This window comes from Equus asinus, chromosome 8 (assembly GCF_041296235.1).
Source record: "Equus asinus isolate D_3611 breed Donkey chromosome 8, EquAss-T2T_v2, whole genome shotgun sequence".
Lineage (NCBI taxonomy): Eukaryota > Metazoa > Chordata > Mammalia > Perissodactyla > Equidae > Equus > Equus asinus.
The window spans coordinates 14,005,684-14,031,018 of NC_091797.1; the positions used below are offsets into that span (position 1 = coordinate 14,005,684).

Here is a 25,335-nt window from a genome sequence, read left to right on the forward strand (position 1 = left end):
TGGAGCTATGCGTGGAGCTCTCACCATAGGTGAGGGAGCCCTGGGGACCCCACAGGGCCCTGCCCAACACCAGAAGCTCACAGGGCAGTGGGGGAGGCAGTGGCCTTTAGGTTTCTGAGAGGTTCATGGGGCTCAGTGGGGGCCTGGAGGAGAGCCCATCTCCCACTGGGAAGCTTGAGGGCAGGAGCTGAGGGTGTCCAGTGGAGAAGGAGCTGACCAGGCAGTGCTGGCACACGTGCCCAGGCAGGAAGGCAGGAGGCCTCGCCTCGCCCAGGAGTGTGATGGGGCTGGAGGGCCGGGGGAGGAGGATGTGAAGAGGCCGCCCTACAGGAGATGGCAGTCACTGAAGGAGTTCAAGAAGCGGGTGAAACTCAGATCTGCACTTTAGGAAACACTCTGGCTGTGAGCAGAGAACAGACTAGAGGGAAGTGAAGCCTCAGGCAGGAGCCCTGGGTGTGTCTGCTCCCTGCCCCACCCGCCACTGTGGGGACCCTCACACTCAGGCCAGGAGAACTCAGTGTGCCAAAGCCCACAGTTTCGGGGAGAGTCTTACTCATTGGCCCTGGGGGTGGCTAAGCTGGAAATCACTCCCAACCCAGGCCCTCGGGCCAAGAACGATGACTTTGTACACATTCCTTTATCTGTAATTCAAACACAGAATCTGACATCTATATTCGAATTGTCATTAGCTGAAGCAGGGGGATGGGTACATTGGATGGGCACCATACAATATTTAGGACATACTTCTAGTAAAAAATTATTTACTATTTGTCTGAAATTCACATTTCATCAGGTGTGCTCTGTTTTGTCTGTGACCCGATATAAAAATATTCCAGAACTCCGCTTGCACCTTCCTGACATCAGCTCCTGCTCTGCTCACAGCAGAGTTTCTCATCTGCCTCCGTCCTTGCATCCAATTCATGAAAACCTCACAGTAAGTTTCATCAAAAAGCCATGTCCCACTGACAGGCAGAGAGAGTCCAAATGTGCTGAAACTTTTTGTTTTATTGTTCAATTTCCCAACCTTGAAAAGAAACTCATTAACCAATTGTTTTGTGATAAGAGGATGACTTGGCAGTTTTCTTCTAATCTAGCACAAACTCTTAGCTCCTGAACTCTGTAGGAGTGGCTTTTCCTCCACTACACCCGTCTCAGAGGGAGGAGTTATTCCATTATAAAAGCAGCCTGGCAACTCATGAGGGGCTGGCATTTAGTTGCTGAGCCAAGCAGGAGACAGACTTTAAGAAGGTAAGTGCTGATTTTATGGATCTTCATACCCTGCCTCACATCCTCACATGTAGGTCACCACAAAAATACTTTAAAATGCGTCCTTAGCACAAGAGAAATCTGTTTTAGACTCACATCATGCTTAGGGGTCAGTTCAAGTTTGTTTATTCAATTGCAGTTGGATCATCTTTATAGAAATGTGAAAATGAAGAATGTAGAAAATCGGGCTTCAGAATTTAGATATGAGAAAAATAGTGATAGGAGGAGAGAAAAGAATGATACCGTTTTAGGCAATCTGAGAATATGGCCCATGCAAGAGAGAGTGTGGGTGTTTATGCTGAAGTTACTTTCTCTACAGAATGAGTCGACACACAGCAGTTGTGAACTGTGATAGTGTAGCGCTAAGGAGGCTGTGACAATTCAGTATTTGAATTTTTTTGTAAAAGGAATAAGTTGTTCTGACGGTCAGCAGAACTAGATTCTAACTAAGTCTCTGCTGGGATTGGCTTGCTGGCAAGTCTCAGCCTCTCTCTGGGGTTCAACCAACTCATGGCAAACCCTGCAAATAGATGGAGCAGGGTGTCTCAATCTCGGCACTGTTGACATTTTGCACTGGGAAACTTGTGGGAGCTGTACTGTCCATCGCCGTATTTTTTTTTGTTAAAAGATATTTATCATACCAATGTACATTTAATTAGTTTAAGGAATATACTTGAGAATAGTGTTAACAAATATATTTCCTCAAATTGTAAACTTCACACCTTTAAGATATCTACAAAGATAGTTTGTTTACAAGTTTTACAACTTGCCTTTTGCTTTTCAGTTCAGTTGCTTGTAGAAAAACACAGTGTGAGGGTCAGGTTCCAACCTAGTGCTCGTGGCAGCCACCAAGTCAAATGAGAGGTACACATGGACAGAGAAGAATTAGTCTATTGTTCAGAAATGTATTTTCCGAAAACCTTATTCTGGGAAGATGACACAGATATGAGCCAACAGCAATCCACCACGAGGTAGTTCCAACTCAATATCCAACAGTGTGTCTGTTAGGATGACATGGTGGGTGACAAACGGGCTGGGTAAAATGCAGAAGGACTGAGGGTGAATAAGAAGCTCTCAGGTGCACATCGAGGCATCGCCCCACTCCACATCACAGGCATCTCTGCTCTCGATCCAATGGATGTAGCAACCCTCCCTCCCAGCTTTGACAACCAAAAATGTTTCCAGAGGTTGCTAAGTATCCTCTGGGGTGGGAGGGACAACATCACCCCCAGTTAAGAGTCCCTGGATGACATGACCTCGCAAATTCCCCAGCTCAGGAAGTCTCAATGGGAAAACTATAATCACAGGGCACAGACTGACTTCTTCAAAAGCACCTGAATGGAGAAGTCATTCACATCAGACTGTAAGAGTCAACCATGCTCTAAGTATTAATATTGGCGGAAAAAAGAAAGTTCTCACACAGGAGAGACAGAAGTTTCAGGGAGATGATGTGAAAGTCCTGGAGCAGTTCGAACACAACAGAACCCACGGGGAAAGCTCTAGGACCTATGGGAGAAGGTACTGCAATGACAATGAGGAAAAGCACCAGGCCAGATGCTCTGGAGAGCAGGTGTGACAGGGGGAGGCGGGGCCTCCTGTGCAGGGGAGGAAGGCAGCCCTGTGGGGAGAGAGGAGGGAGCTGGGACTGGATGTTGCCCGGGAGGAGGGAACACCCTGCGCAGACGCAGCAGCCCCTCAGCTGTCTCCCCTGGCAGCCTCCTCACCTTGCTCTGACTTGCTTGGCTGTGAGACTCGTGATTCTTGAGTTGGGACCACCCAAAGTGAAGTCCCTGCTGGGCCCTTTGTGCCACAAACCTGCTTTACTGACTAGACTTAAACGCCTTTAGGTCAGGGACCAGATCAGGCTCAATATTGTCCCCGACCAGCCCTCGTTTCTTAGCACATGAAACTGCTCAGAGAGTGTTGGTTGAAGAAGTTTGAACGAAATTTTTTAAATAATGAAATACATCCACATGTAAACCAGGAACAAGTGTCAGAGAAGGATCAGTGGAATGTGTGCGTTTCCAGGTAAGCAAGAGGACGTGGAGAGACATGATCATTTCATCAAGTGTAGACAGGGAGAGCCGCCTGAGTGCTGAGAACAGCTGGAGAGACAAGCAGTGGGTCCCCCATTCCAATGGCTGGAACCCATGCGCAGGGGACCTGGGCACAGGACAGAGTCCAGAGTGCCTGGATCAGGGAGCAAGAGGCAGCGGGGCGGCCCTGGGGAGAGAGGCACGTGGGGTGCAGGGTCCAGGGGAGAACCAGATATCTGCCGCTTCTGGGGCTATGCAAGGCCATGTTTCATGACGTGCCAGAGCCCTGAATCTTCGCCAAAAACTTCCTGCAATCCAGGTTAAGTAATCAGTGAAGGTCACTAATCTTTCCACATGAGCTAAATACAAAGAGCCTTTAAATGACATTCGAAAGATCTCTGGAGAAATGTATATATACACATACATATAGTATGAGTAATCTTATTCCTACTGGAGCTCTATGGATCAAGAGATAGATAGATACACCGACAGAGAGAGAAGAAGACAGACTGACACATAGATAGAGAAGGATGACACATGTACTCCCTAGTATGTTCAACTCACTCATCTCCCAGGACCTGGGAGCAGGAGGGAAGTTGCATTTGCTGATCCCTATGATGAATTTTTCTGTACATTATCTCATTTAACTTTCTCCACAGCCCTCAAAAGTTGAGAGAACTCTATTTTATGAGGAGAAAATTGCGGTGCAGAGATGAAACAACCTGCCAGGGTCTCTGTTCCTTGTGAGGAAAGGAGCTGGGCTTTGGCTCCAGTCTCCCTTCTCTCTGCTAAGAAGCGCTGTAATCAGGACCACCCCAGCATGGCTCCTTTAGTTTACCCCTGGAATTATCATGCACACATGCATTTGAGGAACATAAGCCCTCCCCCCTATTAAGGTTAATGTAGTTATTCTAGTCCTCAGCTTACTCACAGTAGAGTTTTAGGAAGTCAAAGTAAAGCAAGGCACACTTTTATCAATGTTTCTTCTTATCAGGCAGCTGACAGAGAGGAACTCACGAATTCCGTGTTTCCCTCTCTCCCTCCCCTCAACCCTCAGTTGGTGATGGATTCCGAATGGGAAAACCAAACAGGAGTCTCAGAGAGACGCCTAGAGAGAGCCTCAGGCTCACCCGGGGGAGTGAAACCTGAAATCACTTGGCCTGACATCCCAGGACGAATGTTTGAGCCCAGGGAAGCTGCTGTGTGTCTGTGAACTCCAGTTTCCTCATCTTTAATATGGGACATTAGAAGCTATTTCCTGGGTGGTTGTCGAGGGCAGACACACTTGCTGGACATCGAGTGTCAATCAGGAACATATGTGTGTGACCTTTGGCAATTCATCGACTCTCTCTAGTCCTCATTTCCTGTTGACCAGCAAAGCTTTAGGATATGATGAGCTTTGCCTCAGTCTTGACCAGGCCTTTGGGAACCTCCTAGTGGGGGGTGAGGAAAGTTGCCTGAAGGAAGAGAAGTATAAAATATTATCTAAGGTAAGTGTTCCTTTTCCTTCATAACTTGATCCTCAGTCACAGGGAAGGGAACTGAGTGTGAGGTGTGAACCACTTGGCTCACTGAACCTCAGGCCACAGCAAACACACCTCCCACCATAGTGCCAGCTTTAGTCTCCTGCTCATTCTGCTCCTCATAGCACCTCCACTTCCCATGATAGGAAAGTACAAACTCCACTATGTCCAATTACGAGACAGATGAGTTGATTAAGTATGTTTCCAAACGAGTTTTTACTTCCTAAGGGTTAGACTATTGAGACCTCATTAAAGATGTGGATACTGAAAACATTTTGATATCTAAGGTTCAAGTCACACGCACTTTCTCAGAGAAATATCCACTGGTAAAGAGAAGCATATTTTTGTCCCAAACTCCAGAACAGTACAATTTTGCAAGAAGAATGCTAATGTTTTCTAAACAGAGCCTAGGATTTGGAGAGAAAATGCAACTGTTCCTCCCTAAGTCCTGGCTTTGGGACTCCTGCTTGTAATGAGTCCTGTGTGCTTCCGCTCACACCCACGAGAGAACCAGCCATGTCTGCTGTTGGTGCTGCTGGGCGTCAGTCTCTGGTCCCCTGCTGTGTCGACTACCCACGCAGCCTGGGATGGAACAAGGGCTTTCAGAGTTTGCTGACTGGACACAACCAGTGTCTCTCATACCATCACAATGACCAAATGAGTGTGCACACATCCACGCGTGCAACACACTTATGACTGGAGCTAACACTCCTGAAATGATCCTCACCTCGTCTGCATGTGGTGCACTCGGATAGTTTCCATTGTCTCCTATCGCGTTTTAAAAATTAGTGGATTTCACAATCTACTGAAGGATTTGCATGCATATTTTGAAAAACACTAATACGGAAAATCTGTCCTAGTCTTTGGTTTCACATAGAAGTGGGTTTGAATCCCAGTTCCACCACCTACATTGGGAAAGTTACTCTAGAAACCTCTGTCTCTCCAGCTGTAAAATGAGAGTAATAACAGAGTCCACTCAGCTGATTTCTGTAGGATTAAATGAAGATAAATTTGTGAGCGTCCATTGTATGACAGACAGTGAACAAATGTTAGTTCCACTCCATGTACCGTAAGGTTGATGCAGTAACATCCTTTTTCCGAGATTATAAGTAGAGGTAGAATGTAGAATTGCATAAAAAGGAAGGAATCAGGGGCCAGCCCGGTGGCGCAGCTGTTGAGTTCGCATGTTCCGCTTCGCGGGCCCAGGGTTAGCTGGTTGTCATCCCGGGTGTGGACATGGCACCTCCTGGCAAGTCATGCTGTGGTAGGCGTCCCATATATAAAGTAGAGGAAGGTGGGCGTGGATGTTAGCTCAGGGCCAGTCTTCCTCAGCAAAAACAGGAAGGATTGGCAGCAGATATTAGCTCAGGGCTATCTTCCTCAAAAAAAAAAAATAAATAAAGGGAAGGAATCAGCATCCTGCATCTGTGGAAAGGATTAGGATCTTTGGAGCTACAGCTAACTGACTCTGAGCCCTAACTCCAGCTCTGGAACAAATGTAGCCTTAACTCTGCTCCCTCTGCCTCCTCGCTGTCAGGGTAGTCCTCTGGTTCAAGGCCCTCACAGGCTCCCAGGGCCTGTGTCTGTGTGGGTTGCAGCCCTGCCCTCCCTTTCGTCCTGGGTAGATTTCCATGCTCCTCAGTACCTGGAGTGTGACTGTGGATGTGTCATTTAACCTCTGAGACACGGTCTCATTAACTGAAAAATGGAGATGATGACAAATATTTCATGGGGTTGTTAGGAGATTAAAGATATAATGCAGCCAAAGGGGTCAGCAGTCAGGATGATCAGGAGGAGATTTTCAATAAATATTTGTTCTCTAATCCTTGCCCCTCCCTGGACACCCACTCACGCATCCTTACCACAGACTCTCACCTGTTAGGCTGCCAAGACACCAGACTTCACCCAGTGGAGACCACAGAGTGGTTTGCTGCAAGTTCCTGGGCTCAGCCCCTGAGGTTGAGAATTTGGGCAACAGAAAACATTCCACGGACTCTTCCAACTTTGTCAGGAAGCAGGCAGACCCTTCTTCGCCATTGTTGGTGCTGTTAACCTAATAACTTAAAGTGCATTTTTGCTTCCACGGTTTCAATCATTCCTTCATTCATTCAGGTGTAGAGAACCCAGGAGACTACATCATGGCGGGGAAGCCCAGGCTGCACTACTTCAACACACGAGGCCGGATGGAGTCGATCCGGTGGCTCCTGGCTGCAGCCGGAGTCGAGGTCAGTTCTGAACTCGGTCATATTAAGTCGCATCTGAGATTGACTATCAAAGTCCTTTCTCACATGAGCTAGGAGACTATTCTCACTCAATGACCTGTCAAGAGTTTTGCATTAAAAGAAAAATTCTGTTAAGAGAGGAACAGATTTGACCTAATACATTATTATCTTTCTTGTCACCAAAGAGCATAAACAATTAAAATAAAGTTAAGAAACTAATCACAATGTGTGACCTTATTTGGATTTGGATTTAAACAAAGTGTAAAGTATCATTTATGTCATTCATGCAAAAATTAGAAACATGAATGTGATTGCATGTTACACAAAATTAAAGAGTTATTGTTAAAGTTTTAGGTGTGATAGTGTACTGTGGTTATTTCGAAGTAATTCTTATGTTTTAGAGATACGCATTGAAGTATTTAAAGATGAAATGTATGATATTTCTGATTTGTTTCAAATTATTGTAAGAGACAGAGTGTGGTGGGCACATAGACGACATGAGACTGGCTTGAGTTGATAGTTATTGAAGCTGGGTGAAGGGTACAAGGAGGATCTTGGTACTTTTATATTTATTTTGGTACATGTGAGAACTTACCATAATAAAAGGACAAAAATATATAATATCAGAATATAGTATGATTAAAGTTCAGACATAACCACAAATGTGGGGAGGAGAGGATTGCAAGAAACCAACTGTGAAAGGTGCAGTACATTCACTCAGCAGTGATTTTCGTGAGCACCTTTTTTTTTTAAGATTTTATTTTTCCTTTTTCTCCCCAAAGCCCCCTGGTACATAGTTGTGTATTTTTTTTAGTTGTGGGTCCTTCTAGTTGTGGCATGTGGGGTGCTGCCTCAGTGGGGCTTGATGATCGGTTCCAAGTCCGTGCCCAGGTTTTGAACCGGCAAAACCCTGGGCCACAGAAGCAGAGTGCCCGAATGTAACCACTCAGCCACAGGGCTGGCCCCATGTTGAGCACCTTTGAGTGCCAGGTCCTGTGCTAGGTCCTGGGGATACACAGATGAACAAGACAGTCACGGGCCCTGTGCTCAAGCAGTTTACATTCCAGAGAGGTTGCACACTAATAAGGTGGTGATTAAAAAGAGAGGAGGGAGCATCTAGGAGGACACCCAAGCGTTTACAGTGTCAAAATGCTATAGTCCCTGTGGAAAGGTGGTAGTTTCTCCTGGCACTCTGTTGCGTGCTGCCCTCTAGAGGTGTCACTGAGAAACACACTTCCCAGTCCAGATCTAGGCACCAGCAACTCAGGGAGGGTTTTCCTGGGGAGTAGTCCTGGACAGACTCAGGAGATCTCCTGCCTCAGGTGGGAGCAGAAAAGGAGGGATCCAGGTGAGGTGGCGTCCTGTGACAGGAACTTCTAGTGTCCTCCCTTCTGCCTGATAATGACATGTTTACTGAAGCTGTGGGATTACATTTTCTAGGTGGCTTCATGGATGCATGGGACTTTAGCCTGGACCTCTCTCAATTTCACAAAGAAACAAGTACACAAAACATCCAAATAGTGACCTTCCAGGTCATTTTCTCTCTATAAATCCATAACCCGTTTTCCCTGTATCCCAGCTTCAGCTGTGGGGTTCAGGGATGTGTTGAGAGCCCCTGTGCAGGATGAGTTCAGCACAGGAGGGTGAGGTAGGGGAGATGCTGAGCGCATCCCAGGCTTCCTCTTCTCCATCAGCTTGACTGAAGAGGGGGTGCGGCAGGACTTACCAGAGGCTCTTGGTCAGGGCTTCTGGGTTCTCTGTGCCCAAAGGCTGGTCCTCACCATCCCATCCGTCTCCGTTAGCCTCACAAACACCATCTCACCAGCCAACCCATCCCACCTCAGCCGCCCTCCCTTGATGACCAGCCACCATCCCTTATGTTTGTGTGGAACTGGGTGCTTTAGAAGTTGCTGCGCCCCCACCTCACTATCTCTATAGTCTGACCCTGTGGAGCCATGTGGATCCACAATAAATGCTTCCACTGGACAAGTTAGAATTCCCCAGATTCCCAAGCTTTTCACCATCAAGAACCCTTTAAACCATAGCAGCCACTGCAAACAGCACTACTAGTTATACTTGGTGTGTGTGGCCCGGGTCCTGTAATCTGTGTTTTAACACAACATATTACGTTTAAGAAAATGTCCTCCCTGCATTTGATAGAGGAGGAAACTGAGGCCTGGAGATGCTAAGTGACTGTGCCCCGATCACACAGCTACCATGAGGCAGACGCAAGACTGGAACCAAATCTTATCAGCACTGAGACCCATTTGCTTGACATCGGTCTCTTTTGACTTTAGGTTTCATCGATTCTGCCGATTAAGTAAACCGCATGATCATATAGTTACTGATTCTCATATTTGTATTGAAACCCCACAAGCACTCAGAGCCTCTGGTCAGATGACGGCCTTGCTGCCGGCTGCCCTCCAACCAGAGAGACTTGTCTCAGGAGAAGGAGAATCTACACCAAGGTCAAAGTCCTGAGTGTAGGTCAAGGACAGAATATAGGTTCACAAATGTGAGGTGGCTTTAAATTGAAAAAAAAAAAAAATAACTGGAATGGTAAGATGAAATAGAAACCATCTTTGAAAATCCCGACAATTTATGTGTATTGAGCACCTCGTGTATACATGATACTGTTTAAAGGTCTTTGCATACCTTACTGATTTAATCTTCACACCAACCTATAATGTAGGTAGCATAACTATACTGATCATATAGATGAGGATACTGAGACACGAGGAGATTCAGTGACGTGTCCTATGTGAAGAGGTAGCACGTGTAAGAAATGATGTTCACATCCAGCCAGTCATATCAGAAACCAAAGTTTCTTGATTAAAAAATAATTTTTGTAACTAGTTTGGGAACTCTTTTTCCTTTCTTAAATTGGGGATTCTAACCTAGTCTGTCCCAATTTTCCAGGAGAGGAAATTCTGAGTTCAAAGAGTTAAAGCTGTGCAGCAACCTGGACTCATTTTATACTAAGCAGGGCCTCGCGGGATGGAGTGATGTCAATGACAGCAGAAGCCATCTGAGCTGGTCATGGCCCCCTGGTGTACCCTACACTGGGGGACACAAAACGTCCTGTCCTGATGTCTCCTGGAGAGATAGGCTTTCCTGAGATACTAAAACCTCATAACTAGAGGAACCTCCCAGTACCCTCCCTCCGTGACATCGCCCTCCCCAACGACCAGGATCGTCCGCAGAGGTGGAAACAGGGTGGAGGTGAATTGAAACCTCAAGAATGAGCTGTTACCTGCTGCCACCCGTGCTCTTTTCTTGGTGGCTCTAATCTAAATTTCCAGTCACCCTGATCACACTCCCCTGTGTACTCTGACAAGCTCAGAAATCTTCCTTCTCCTTGTTATGTGCTGGACAGGGGACACTCAAATTTAAAACTTCTAAAACGCTGTGGAATGAAAGAACAGGAACTCACTACCTCTTTCTGCTTTCCAGTTTGAAGAGAAACTTATACAGACTCCAGAGGACTTGGAAAAACTAAAAAATGGTAGGTCCAAGTATCTAAATTCCTCATTTGAGAGGATCTAGTCAAAGTCATGTGTTGACTATTGAACCCCAGGCAATGCCTATTTGTGTGTACGCTGGAAGTTGGAGGCCAAAGAAAGGGTAGAAGCAGTTCAAATGTACGGGGTGGGGCTCCCTGAGCAGCTTTGTTAAGTCCCTCAGGACCAGAAAGGGCTGAAACTCTCTGAGTATTTGCTACAGGACCATCCCCGGTGTCCCATGGATCCCTCTCTTTGCTCTCTCCTGCTTTTCTGCACCACGACTGAGCTGTATCAGCTCAGGATCCCACAGCCTCCCAGAAAGGACATCAAACATATGCAATAGAGTGAAAGAGGAGAAACAGGCCCAGCAGTTGCCTAGAATTCTCTCCCTGATGGGTTGGACGAGGTGAAATCCTAGCTGTATTATAGACACAGATCACAAGATGGTGTTGAGAGAGTTGGAACACCAGGTAAGTGAGTGAGGAGGGAGAGAAAGAGGGAGGCCAGCAGAACTGGGTGGAGAAAACAGGGGCCCCCACCACACACTATCCAATGGTGGAATTTGAAGCGCATACAAATCACCCTCCGTAGAAATCTCCCTTGCTATGGCCTAATGCAGGCAGCACCATAGACTTGTTCTCGGAACTTCCCAACTGAAACGGCAAATGGCTGGTGGTCCTGTTGCAGCTTCTCCCAACTTCTTCCTCAAATATCCATGACGAGAAATCGAACATGAAAAATACGGGGACCTACCAAGTATCTGGATGGAGAATAAAAACAGAAATGAAATAGATTAAAAAGCGAAGGGAGGATTGATAAGAAAAAGGATTGTAGGAAGCTCACAACAAATGCTCTTCTGTTAAAGTGTTACCCAGTAATTTTAGTTTCGTTTTATATCTCTAGCCATTTCAACAAACAGTTTTTCATCCTCGAAGAATGAGATCCATAAAGCATTTCACTCTACTTTTCCCTTTCTTCTTTTGAAAGATGGAAGTTTGATGTTCCAGCAAGTGCCAATGGTGGAAATTGATGGGATGAAGCTGGTGCAGAGCAGAGCCATTCTCAACTACATCGCCACCAAACACAACCTCTATGGGAAAGACATCAAGGAGAGAGCCCTGTACGGTATTTTTCCTGCTCTTTCATCAACAATTAATAGGAACAATTTAGGCCCTTCCTTGAGGGACGAAGACCATGTCAGGGGGATCAGGACTACCAGCAACGTGGCCATGGTAGTGTAGACTGAGGTGCAGTCCAGCAGAGACCTCAGAGGATGAGGGACAGGAAACCTGCAGTGGACTCAAGCCAGTGGGATTATAGAAGAGGATGCCGCCCATGGAGAGGGCACAGTGACAGAGGTCTGCAAACCCTGATGAAATGAGAAGGCAGGAGGATGGTGGAGTCATGACTCCAGGTGCTCAGGACTTTAGGAGCCGGGCACCAGCCCACAGCTAGAGATGAAGGGACAAAGTGTCTGAGGGTCTAGACGATAAGGGTGGGGAATGAAGGACCCAAAGGAGCTGCTTCTCATCTACCAGAATTTACCAGAATGATGACTAGGAGCCTAACCTATTACCGAGTGATATGGACAGACTCTGTGACAAGTGTTAGCAGAGGCTGAGCCCAAGATTCCAGGGTTACATCGAGCATTTTTATATAGGACTGAAGCAGCCGATATATTCAATACAACCATATCTTTGGGGTCTGCTCCCTGTTGTGTTGGGACCACTTGATTAAAATTAAAACTGTGTAAGGAACCGTGGCAGTTATTGAAAAGTTAAGCATAGAGTTACCAAATGACTCAGCAATTCCACTAGTAGGCAGATACCCAAGAGAATCGAAAATCCATCCACACTAAAACTGGTACACAAATGTTCATAACAGTGTTGAACATTGAATATTATGAATATTCATAATATTCAAATAGTGGAAACGGTGCAGATGTCCATCAAGTGATGAACAGATGAACAGAGGGTGTTCTATCCATACCATGGAATATTATTTGTCCATGGAAAGAAATGAAGTCCTGAGGCATGCAACAACACAAATGAACCTTGACACGTTGTGTTACATAAAGGAAACAAGACACAAATGGCACATATTGTAGGATTCCATTTTATGAAATGTCCGGAACATTCATCCACAGAAACAGAAAGTAGTTGAGTGATCGCCTAGGCCTGGAGGGAGACAAGAGTGTTGAATGCCTGCGAAAGCACACAGCAGTTCATTTGGGAGGAATTAGAGTGTGGTGATGGTCAGAATTCTGTGACATTACTAAAAATCACCAAATTGTACACTTGAAAAGGATGACATTATTTTAGGTGAATTAGACATCAATAAAACTTTTATTTTAAAAAAAGCCTCTCATAGGAAACCGTGTTTGGAATAATAATAATAAAAAAATAACCTGGCATATGCATGGTGGGAAGTCTATAACATATTGCACCATTTCAGGGGATGTACGTGGGTTCTCGAGAAATGCAAACATGGTCAGCGCTGGGCAGAGTACCTGAGGAGGGCTGTGGAACCATGTTCTATGGAAATCATTGGAGGAACTGCTAACATTGGGCACTATGTGGGTCTGGGTGGTGTAACAGGATGAGAGGGAGAGGGACATGGCTGAGACTGCTGTGACAGGGACTCCTTGTGGAGGTGACTCAGGTGGCAGATCTTTAGGGACATGCGTCACACTGAGTTTGTGCACAGAAGGAGAGCTGGCAAACCCTAGCTAGAGTCTCAGTGGTCACTTGCAGTGATTCCACCAATGTCTCTCATGCCTGTGACTTGGGGCAGGTCACTGATGCTCTTGGTCCTTATATTTGGTCATGTGTATAATAGACATATCTACCTCGAGAGCTTGTTCTAGAATGAAATGTGCACTTTAAATAAAACTCATAAGTGAATGACTGGCCTATAAAAATGCACCCAGTGCACCTGAATTCCTTTGCCACCTCCTGATGCCCCATTCTTTTACATTTTTCAACTATAAAATCTAAGACAGGACACACTTGACACTTTGGTCATTTTTGTCTTGCAGGATTGACATGTATATAGAAGGTGTGGCAGATTTGATTGAAATGATCATGTATTTGCCCATGACCCCACGTGATGAAAAAGATGCCAAGATTACCCAGATCAAAGACAGAACAATAAATCGTTACTTGCCTGCATTTGAAAAAGTAAGTGCACTATTCAGTGTGTTTGAGGCACTGGGAATAGAGAAAAAAGGAGAAGAGTGCTGGGCATTCCTGGGACAAGGACCTTCTCTGCCAGTCAGCCCTCCTGGATCCTGGTTAATGGAGCATCCTGACTCTCAAGGGATTGTGTAAAAATCCACTTTGAAGAAGAATTGTACCAGTTTTACCCGTTATAATTTTTAGCAAAATTTCAACTTACTAGGACCCAATGTAGAATTCTCCATTCAATGGAATTCATGGTCATGGAGCTTGGGCTGTGGAAGGCTCTGGGAGCCACCCAGAGACTGGAGTAGATCCTGCAGAACACCAGACAGGGGCTTTTGCTCCAGGAGAAACACGATGAAAGACACATATCAGAAAATAGTCTGATACCATGAGTAGGGAGACCTGAGACCAGCTGTCCATCAGGGGAATGTTGTAGAGTTTCAGGGAATGGATGAGATGTATCTAAACAGAGATGGGGGCAGTGGGATAGAGAGGAAGTGACAGATGAAATGATGTTAAGAGGAAAGAATCTACAAATTTAGGGCACATGGCTCTTCGATTTTTATAAAAGTCGTACAAAACTAAGGAAATAAGTTCCATCATTATACGTAGTACTCGTCTTAGTTAATGTCTCTCCTTGATGGTAAAGGAGAACATTTGAAGATCAGAGCTACCTGAAATCGTGCTAAATGAAAATCAGGAGCCAAAAACTGATTACAAAAGATACAGGAGGCTTACATATAAATAAAAGGATTAACACCGACACCCTCATCATTATAAAGCATCAAATCACTCTTTCATTCAGTCAACAGATGTGCACTCAGTGCTACTGTGTCAGCTCCTGTTCACGGAAGGAAGAGTTTAATAGCAATCAGAAAATCCGCTCTCCTGGCCCTGTGGTGCTGAGAGTTCAGCACGTTCACCTGGTGACAAGCTTCTCCATCACTGCAGTTTGAGGACAACTGTCCTCTGAGGTCAAAGAGCCAATGTGATGACATAACTGAAAGATGCACATTACAATACGGCACGTGATGCTTCGTTATATTCTTCATTTTTTATCCATACTTCTATATGCATACATAGTCTGAAGGGATATTTGCCACAATGTTATGATCTTTAGTTGGTGGTGTCATGTGTGTCTTTTCTCTTTTTTTCTCTGTAATTTCCACATTGCTGCAATATATATATATATATATTTTTTTTTTTTTTTTGAGTAAGATTAGCCCTGAGCTAACTACTGCCAATCCTCCTCTTTTTGCTGGGGAAGACTGGCCCTGAGCTAACATCCATGTCCATCTTCTTCTACTTTGTACGTGGGATGTCTACCACAGCATGGCTTGCCAAGCGGTGCCATGTCTGCACCCGGGATCTGAAATGGTGAACCCCGGGCTACTGAAGCAGAATGTGCGAGCCTAACCACTGTGCCTCCGGGCCAGCCCCTGTTGCAATGTTTTTAATATCACATATTTAGTCCAAACTTTTACTACGAAAAATTCAAAGATACATAAAAGTTGAAAGACATGTACAATGAATTCATGAATACCCTTCACCTAGACTCAAAAATGAACCTTTTATTATATTTGCTTCATCATATATGTCCCCATCCTTCTATCCTTCAAGCAAGCATAGTATTTTTGTTGCATTTTAAAGTAAGTTGTCATCATTGCTAGTGTGTTAGGTCCTAATTGAGGAGCAGAGAATTTAATGCTAATCAGAAAATCCACTCTTCTGGTCGTTGCAGTGCTGAGAGTTTAGGCACATTCACATGATGACAAACTCTTCAGTCACTGCAGTTTGAGGACATATATACTCTCAAATCAAAGAGCTGGAGATAACATAACTGAAAGATGCTGACAGCCCTAGACATTTCAGAATGCAAATTAGAATGTATTCCACCACTGTTATTGACAGACACAAGTGGAGTAGAAGTCAGAGCCAGTGTTGTAAGGGGATGGTGAGTTCAAGGTGACCCAACTTTATTTCAGGTCCCAGAGAGATAGACCAGGAAATGAGAGCAGACAGGAGGAGAAAGGTAGACTCTGAAATAGTCTGCTGAGGACTGAGGAAGGATGTCATGAAGGTGGAGTGTTTGCCCAAGGGAGAGAGGAAAAAGAAAAGTGTGGAGAAAGAGGGAGAGAGACAGGCAGACAGACAGATGAAGAGCCACATCCTGAAGTTTCAGGGCTGCACAGTGTAGGGTGTGGGGCCAACAGGAACATGGCACAGAGTGCTAAGCGCTTGGTCCAGCAGAAGGTACAAGTAGGGAGCCCCAGTGATGTGGGAAGGGGAAAAGGAAATGGTGGCCTGGGCTTCAGCTGAGGAGTGAGGGAAGAACAGCAGAGCCCACTCCTCCCTCTGTGTCAGTGATTCAGGGCTGGTGGAGAAGGACTGAAGCTCCACTCCACCCAGTGAGGCAGCAGAGGTGGGAGAGCGGGCTGGAGAGAGCTGGGAGGAGCAGGGGGCCCAGCCTGCCTGTGCCTGTGTTCATGATCCGATTCCAATTTGCCAGGTGTTAAAGAGCCACGGACAAGACTACCTGGTTGGAAACAAGCTGAGCAGGGCTGACATCCACCTGGTGGAACTTCTCTACTATGTCGAAGAGGTTGACCCCAGCCTTCTGGCCAACTTCCCTCTGCTGAAGGTGATCTCTTTCACAGCCCTCAGGACAGAAGGCCCACGCCTCCCATCTTGGAATCTAATATTTGGCCTTTTGGGTCCCCATCATTCTCCAGGCCTTTGCTGCCCTTCAGTCTCCAAATTAGCTAGGCCCTAGTCTGAGATATGAAAAGAATCTTGTTATTCCAAGGAAATTTGAGTGGATACTGCCCAAGAATAGTTTATCTTTAAAATAGAGGGACCCAGCATCAGCTCCTCTCTCCCAGGCCTCCGTTCCATTCCGGATTCTGTCCTCTTTTCTCTGTGATTCCCTTGACCCGGGAGTGTCCTTCTCCTTCCACACCCAAGTCTGTGAGCAGCTGTCCTCCCCTCGGCTCCTGCTCCTCCTTCCACCCATTGTGTTTCTCTCCGCACAGTCTCCCCTCTCTCCTCGTCTCTCTGTCAGTGGGCAAATTGGTTTTGACGGGCCTCATGGTTTACCTTTTATATTTCCTGTCTTCAGGTCCTGCCCCCTTTCCTATATCTTTGCTTTTCCTGACTGGAGACTTCATTTGTGCTGATATCCGACACACACATTACTCTTTCTTGCGTTGCAAAGAGCCATGAATCCACAGGATGGGTGTGTAGGGAAGAAGACAGGGAAGAAAATGCACTTGAGCTGGATTTTCTTCTCTTATCCTCATGGCTCACGGGGTGTCTGTTCCCAGCCTCATGCTGGTGCCGTTGGAGGAGACTCAGGTGTCCTCGTCTAGGAGGGTCTCAGATTCCCTGGCTTGTGCTAATGATGGGTTTGGTCTTTGGCCCTACCCTGAGGCTGTGCTTTTGTGCATTGCAGGCCCTAAAAACCAGAATCAGCAACCTGCCCACCGTGAAGAAGTTTCTGCAGCCTGGCAGCGCAAGGAAGCCTCTACTGGATGAGAAAGCTATAGAAGAAGCAAGGAAGGTTTTCAAGTTTTGATAAAGCAGGCCTGGTCCCCAGCAAAGGCAGGACCAATCTTCTGAAATTTTCCAACAGTGACGTGCTTGACCTACATGTAGATCCTGGCTATTGTGAGACTAATGAACTAATCCTTCATTTAAATGCTAATTTAATTAGAAATCAGCCATGCAGATTTATTTGCAAAGCAATCTATTTTGTGTCGATCATATATGAAATTATGATTTCCTCTTAGGATGTCTCTTGGATCTAAAAATAGATGTGATGAGAAAAAGTTTCATGGACTCTTTGATCTATTCGAAAAATTGACGCATAACAGCTATCATGTACGTCATCAAAAACAGTAAAGCAGAAATTTTCATCTATATTCTCAGTTACACAAAAATTACCTTTTCTTTTTGTACTTTGCTGTCTTTCTCACCCACAACCTAAAAATGTATCTCTGTCTCTTTTTTTCCTGAGAGAAACACTTTTCTTCAGGTAATCAACGTTTTTTTCTGTTCAATTATGGAAGTAATATTTCTTTACATGTAATATGTAATATTCAATGTTCCAGGAGCTGAGAAATAATGACGAACCAGCCACATATATTCTCTGTCCTCATGGGGTTCACTCTAGTGAGAGAAAGGAAAAAATAGGTCATCCTAATCCAAAATCATGCGTACCTTGTCCATCAATTTCCTAGGGTTGCTGCAACAAATGACCGCAAATTTAGCAGCTTAAAACACTGGAAATCGATTTTCTCACTGTTCTGGGGGCTCTTGGTGTGAACTCAAGGTTGAGCAGGACCACGCTCTCTCTGAAGCCTCAGGAAAGGATCCATCCTCACCTCTTCTGGGTCCTCAGCCTTGGCATTTCTTGGCTTGTAGATGCAAAAGTCCAATCTCTGCCTCTGTTGTCATATGACGTGCTCCTCCTGCGTGTGTCTCTACCCAAGTTCCTTCTTCTGATACAGATATCGGTAATTGGGTTTGAGCCCACCCTAGTACCGTATGACCTCCTCTTAACGTGATGACATCTGCAAAGACCCTATTTGTAAATAAAGTCACAGTCATTGGTACCCACGGTCAGGACTTTAGCATATCCTCTCTTAGGAGATTTGAGTTAAGCTATAGCACCATGCGAGGGGATGAGATAAGGCCGGGCATACACTAACGAGTATGCCTTTGCTGGAATCTGTGGGTCAGTCATGGTTTCTCAAGGAGGGGAGTCAGGGCTGCCGTGAGACCTGAAGGAGAGACAAGTTGCAGGTAGGAAAGTGGGCGGAACCTTGGTCAGGCAGCAGGGATGGAACCCAGGCAGGAGGTCAGCAGGGTGAATGGCCTAGGGAGAGAGACTGAACGCGGTGTGTTTGAGGAAAGAGGAGTCAGTGGGTCTGAGTGGAGCATTGGCCATAAGGTGGGGAGGAGCACCGAGGAGGTGAGGTCAGAGAACAGGGCCCAGAGTCCTCAGGACTTTGAAGACCATAGCAAGGAGTGTGGATTCTGTCCTAAGGAAAATAGGAAGCCACTGAAGTGCAGCCATACACCTGCTTTAGCAGCCTGATATACAACAGGACAAAATCACATCTCTTAAATATTCATTTTAAGTCACTCAAGTATCCATCTCAGAGCAGCAAGAACATTCTCCTCCCAGGAGTCTCCTTCCCGTGTTAAATCCAACAACCAAGGGCTGACTCCATTCAACGGGTCACATAGCCCTGAGACCGATGGAAAATCCCTGGTCCTCTGCTGCTGTCCCTAGTCTTTGCTGTCGCTTCAGTGGGAGAAAAGCCCAACTAGAGGGGGCTGAGGAGCAAACGGGAGGGGAGAAGCAGAGAGAGCAGACACTCACAGTCCTCTTGAAAGTTTTGCTTCAAAAAGGACAGATGAATGAGACAGTAAACTTCATCTGAGTTCTAGAAAAGCAAGGAAAGATTACGTAGGTTGGGCCCAGATACATCTGCAATTATGGGAAGTCACCTAAGAACGGCCAAGGCTGTGTACAACAGCCAGAGGTTTCTAAAGGCCCTTCAGTTTTTAGTCACCAGGGAGGTCCCGCTGCTCCAGAAAGGGCGCCATCCGTGCTCAGCCAGGGCGTAACTTCTTCTCAGACTAACTCCCTGGAGTAGGGTGGGCCTCTTCAGTTCAGAGAAAATGTTGCTGAAACAGGGAGAGTACTATTTCTTGTAAATCTTAAATCCACGTTGCAGTAAATTGCCAAAAGAACAACTAAAAACTGCTGAGTGACAGGCTGAGGCAGGAAGTTCTCCACACTTCCCCTGAACACCTTCCAGTTTCTTTCACGTCTTTTTCCTTATGCTCTCATCTCTTCACCTCCATCCATCAGTCCCTCTTTGCAGCTTCCTCTTCCATTGTCCCTTTCTGTGACATAAATGGAGGGATGCATCCACAAGCCAAGCAATGCCGTCAGCCAGCAGAAGCCAGGAGAGAGGCGTGGAACGGATGCTTCCTCAGAGCCTCCAGAAGGAACCAACCTGGTCAAGCCTTGATTTGAAACCTCAGGCCTCCAGAACTGTGAGAGAATAAATTTCTGTGGTTTAAGGAACCCGGGTTGTGGTCATTTGTTACAGCGGCCACGGGAAACTCATACAACCACTTTGCAATAAACAGGAATGAATACATTCAACAACATAATCATGCTGAGTGGCAGAAACCAGACAAAAAAGAGCACTTCTTGTATGGTTGTATTTATACGAAATTCTAGAAAATGCAAACTAGTTCATAGTGACAAGAAGCAGATGGGTGAGATGGGAGGGGCAGGAGGAAGGGGTTCCAACAGGGCTTGAGGACACGGCACATTCACTATATTGATTGTGGTGGGACTTTCACAGGTGTATACATATGTCACAACACATCCAGTTGTATTAAACTATGTGCACTTTATTATGTGTCAATTATACCCCAAATACAGTAATAAAACTAATGCAGGTGAATAAACTCCACAACTTCATCTCGTAGATAGTCTTTTGGCACAGTTCCTCTGCCCGCCATGCTGTCTTGCCTGCCTCTCTCTTCTCTACCATGTGTCCTAATAATTACAAACAGACTTAGGTCTCTCCTGTCCTAACCCCCGTAGTCACCTTCACCCCCACCCTTCAAAAGACCCCACAAACCCAGTCTTTCTTTATCCCCAACTGGTTTTCACTTTCACTCTTTCCCGTCACTCTCAAAACAGTAGTCCACACCCAGGCTCCTGGTCCTCTCTCCAAAGTCCTGAACTTTTGTTTCTTAACCAGTTAACGGATTTGCCATAATGATCCTATTAGTTCAAAGGTCTTTGCTCAGTTCCATCTTCTTTGACCTCTTACTGCAAATCCAAGCCCAGCCTCCTTTTCCATCAGCAACTTTCTGCCAGAAACCCCCCCTCCCACAAACCCCCTGCTCATGCTGTCGGGTGCCTCCCTTTTCTGAATTTGGTGATTGATACCCTTTTCTTGCCAGCATGTGGTCACACTCATCCCCACCCATCCCGCTTCATTTCAAAGGGTGAGAATTTTCACAAAGTGAATAACAAACTGTCAATGACAACCCTCCCTCCTCCACAGCCCAGGCCTGTGAAGAATGCTCTGAAAAGCTTCCAGAATCTGACACTGGGTGGTGAATGCACCGTTTGGCAGGGCACATGGCTGAGCCTCAAGAGTGGCGTGATCGCTCTCCCCCTCTCTGGCCTCCCCTCCTTCTTACACTGAACTGCTCTCCCCACCGCCCTCTCAGGCTAGCAGTGTCTTCTCCGTCATGAAGCCTTCACTGTGAACTCAACAGACACTGGGCCTTCCCACAAGGGGTCCTTCTAGAAATGATGCTTTTTTCTGTTCTGTTCCCGTGTCCTCAGGTCATAGTTTCCTTGCCCTAACCCTGGGGAGGATGTGGAAGAGGGTGGTGGTGGTCAGCAGTCTTGGAGAGCGTCTCCTACACAGCGGGACGGTGGCTGCTGGGCATTGTAGGTGGAGGCTGGGCCCCCGCACCTGAGTTGGGGATGCACTGAAGCTGATTAAATTCTGTTATTATACCCTCCTGACCCCTTGATTCTACCTCAAGACCTAGCCATATTTTTTGTGACGTTGCCCTAAATACTGGTTGTTCTAGTACTGTGTGAGAAAACAAGGAAGGAAGAATCAAGCCTCGAAGCTTGGCAGCCATCTTAACCTCAATACATGGAATTTCCTCTCTATTGTCAAAGAGTGGCAGGGGTTGGAATTTGCCCAGGGTCACACAGCTGTTCAATGATAGAATCAGCCTAGAGGCCAGGTCTCCTGAAATGCAGGCCAAAGCTTTTCCTATTTATTCACTGATTCAGGAACTATTTTATGAGTCCTAATATATGAAGTGTTACCCTGGGTGCAGACACGCCATGCTGAAAAAGATGAACAAAGGCCTTTGACCTCAAGGAATTGACATCTTACTGAGAGGAGAAAGGCCACAAACAAACAAACAAAAACAAATCTCACAATCATAGTCTGTGAAGAAACGTAAACAGGGACTATAACAGAGTAGATGGGGGAGGGGAGGGGAGGGCTTACTTTATTTTTTTTGGTTTTTTCCTGGTTTATTGAGGTACAGTTGACAAATAAAATTGTAAGGTATTTAAAGTGTACAATACAATGGTTAATATACATTGACATTGTAAAACATTGAGGTAACACATCCATCACCTCTTGTATTTACTTTCTTTTTTTTGGTGAGAACATTTCAGTTCGACCCTCTTGGCTGGCCTCAATTGTACAACGCAGTGTCATCAACTACAGTCACCATGTTATACATTAGATCCTCAGACCTTGTTTATCTTACAGCTGAAAGTCTGGACCCTTTTTCCAACAAGAGCTCCCATTTAGATGGTGAGGGAAGGCCACTCTGGGGAGGCGACATAGAAGATGAGATATAAAACGTGAGAAGAAACCAGGCAGACAACGAGATGGGCAAGAGGGTTCCAGACAAAGGACACAGCATTTTCAAAGCCTTAAAGTGGGAAAGTGCTCAGGGTCTTTGTGTACCCCAAGCCAGAGGAGGCCTGGCTGGAGGATGGGGGATGGCAGTGTGGCCTGTGAAGGGGGAGGCAGATGGTAGATGACATCCTCCTTCATGTCCTGTCAAGGAATTTGCATTTTTTTCTAAACGAAACAAGCGTCCCATGTCTGGCTCTCTTCCGTAAGATTTTGCCGGGATGATACAGTACTTGGGAGGTGAAGTTTCACTCTGTAGCTATTGGAAAACATAACTTGAACTAAAGAAGAAAAACTCGTCCGCTTCTGGACCAGAGAAGGATGAAGATAAAATGGAAAACCAGTCACAGTGTGTGGATTTTACAGACTAAATTAAATCACCTATCTGGAGTTTCATGGATAGGCATATTGGTGTAACTCGTAAAATTTGTAAAATAAGTGAATTATAATGTATTGACATAGACAAGACAGCGGCCAACTGATGACTTTAACTGAGATCACTATTTGCCAAGAGTGACTCACTGAGGAGGTGAGTGTGGATCAAAACGTTTTAACAGAATTACTTAAATATACTCAGGGAGCTTCCTACCTAAACACATCAAAACGAAAAGCAGCCCTGTAATGGTAGCAATAATTCCTTCTAATATGGTGTTTTGTAAATTAGTGTTTTTACGCTGTTTCTTCAAACGAAGCTTCCAGTACAAGACTGTGCTTGTGCATTCACACACTGCTCCCGGCACACGCACATATGTGAAGAGACAGGGACTAAATGCCCAAGGGCTGAATTGCACTTAATTGAGAAGTTCCACCTTTTAAGATTGTTTGATAATTTTAAAACATTGGCGTAGGATATATATGTGACTGGGATTTCTCAAAGGAAGAAATGATTTTGCTTAAATTTTTTTTCTAACATAGTTTAAATTAATTTATTTGAACATAGTTTAAATTAATTTATTTGCTTCTCCAGCTCTCATCTGATTGTCTTACAAAGCCTCATTTTCCACTGTGAGTAACAATTTAGTTCCCAGTTACCAAGTGACCCTCCTGCAGGGAGACTGAGGCACGGACTTTCCAAATGAGACAGACGTGTGCCGGGACAGCACCTTTATGGGAGCAAGCAAACCCCATTTTATGTCACAAGTAGGATAAAGATTTTCCATAAACCAGAAAATATGTATCAATAGCCAAGGACACAGGAAAATATACTGTGTGCTAGGTTACTGGATGGACTTTCATAGAGGGAAAATCCTTATTCTTTCGCTTAAATTACCCAAGAATCCGCATTACTAAAACCTACTTTCAGGGGACAAAGCAGAACAGAGGCATGATGCTATGATGATTGGAGACAAAATTCCAGAAGGCTGGGCTGAGGATTAAAAAAAAAAAAGGACATGCAGTTACTGGTCTATTTAATTCCTTTTATTCCCACAAACCCTAAACAAGGGATCATTTCCTTTAATTTTTTTTACGTGGCAGGCGAGGCAGGCTCCAAAGCTGTGAAATTATCTGCTGAGCAGGTTTGTCACCTGCTCAAGTTCTTCTGGCCAGAATGAAATAGATGCACACTAATTGCTTCCGGTGCATCCTTGTCTGTGAATAGGTGGAGAGAGCAGTCATCAACGTTCTTAGAGTCCATTGAATCGTCTTTTTATGATTTCCCTTAAGGTAAAGATAGATAGGAAGGAACGAGCGAGCTGGAAAAAGCTGGTGGAAGATGATATTCGGTTACTTTTGTTACTCAGAGTTCTGTTTGGTGTCATTTGTCTGAGGAAGTCAGTACTCTCTCTTCGGCAGAGAAGTTCAGTTGTAAAAACCCAGAAATTACCCTAGGATGTGTTCACTATGTGCTCAACACCTGAGTCACAGACATTAAAAATATTTCTAACTTTTTCTAAGTTCATAATAAAGTTTAGCTATAATGAAAGCCAAAATTACAACTCAAATGGCTTAAAATCAATTAACCGTATTGATTCAGTTAGATTTGTCAAAAACTCTTGTTACTCTCTCACCTCAAATTAAATAACGTGTACAATTTGAACGAGTGGTCTGGGTATTTACCATTATAGATGACATATCTTGGCATTTTATTCTAAATACAGACATGAGCACACAAAATCCAGAGTATATTTCTGAATAAATTAGCGACATGTTTTTCGTATTAGAAATTTTAATTTTGAGTGTATTTCAGTTCCTTACAGGTCTTTTCGGTTAATTGCTTAATTGAAGTCAAGTTTAATACAAATTAGGGTACCTTAATTCTGATTTTTACTTTTCTATAACCGTATGTTCTTCAAAATATAATGGAATGATGAGATACCTTTTCAGAGGTGACCCACCTACAATCTAGCTTCACTCTCTTTTAGGGGATAAGCACTCAATAGATTACAAAGTCAAGGCTTTCGGACTTGAAATATTAACCCACGCACCTAATTTAGACACTCACATTCAGGATGCAGTTTTGCTTTTAGGAAATATTACAACATTGCCAGTCTTGTAGTTCAGGATGAATCCCATCCAGGCCATCTTTCTGGGATCCTCAAACTTTGACATCCATCTCTCAGAGCCTTGGAAATTACTGTGAAGAACAGAATTCTGACTACAAAACAAGCTATGTTTCTGCTACTCCCTGTAATGTAAATGCATCTGTTGTAGAGTTTATTTTATTTTGACAATTAATATTTTCCGATTGTTGAAATTGATTCTAAGCAATGTCCACTCTGAAAAGGGAATTGTGTTATCTGTGGCAACTGGGATGAATTTGTACACAGATTCAAGTGTGTATAGACTTTCTTTGTATTTCTATAACTGAGCTTAATTTCTATTTTGAGCCCCAATCCACCGGGGGCACAAACTCAATCTCAGACAGTTCCGATCTCCACCCCAACACACACTGCATATTTCTCTAGGCTTGTGTCTAAGTTCCATAGGCTTCAGCATCCCCAGGCACCAGGGGGAGGGCCATCCTGTTCTTACCAGACATCTGTCCATACAGGAGACTGCCAAGACACCCTCAATCCCATCCAGTCTCCGGGTGGTCACACTGGAGATCATGGCCCCGCCCTTCATGAACGCCACAAGGCCTTCTGCATTTGGAACTGTGTGTTGGAA

The 25,335-nt window shown here is 45.0% G+C and overlaps 1 protein-coding gene across 1 annotated transcript; it reads left to right on the plus strand.

Moving 5' to 3' along the window:
- Positions 1-1,077: 1,077 nt before the first annotated feature.
- On the plus strand, positions 1,078-17,559 carry LOC106827032 (glutathione S-transferase A1). The gene is made up of 7 exons (XM_014834659.3): positions 1,078-1,248; positions 6,938-7,050; positions 10,501-10,552; positions 11,538-11,670; positions 13,588-13,729; positions 16,242-16,373; positions 17,184-17,559. The coding sequence occupies exons 2-7, from the start codon at positions 6,964-6,966 to the stop codon at positions 17,304-17,306; spliced, it is 669 nt and encodes a 222-aa protein (XP_014690145.3). The 5' UTR covers positions 1,078-1,248; positions 6,938-6,963; the 3' UTR covers positions 17,307-17,559.
- Positions 17,560-25,335: the final 7,776 nt, after the last annotated feature.

Coding starts and splice junctions, on each gene's coding strand:
- LOC106827032 (XM_014834659.3), top strand. CDS start 6,964: ATGGCGGGGAAGCCCAGGCTGCACTACTTCAACACACGAGGCCGGATG. Junction 7,051..10,500: donor TGGCTGCAGCCGGAGTCGAG/GTCAGTTCTGAA, acceptor TCTGCTTTCCAG/TTTGAAGAGAAACTTATACA. Junction 13,730..16,241: donor ACTTGCCTGCATTTGAAAAA/GTAAGTGCACTA, acceptor CCAATTTGCCAG/GTGTTAAAGAGCCACGGACA.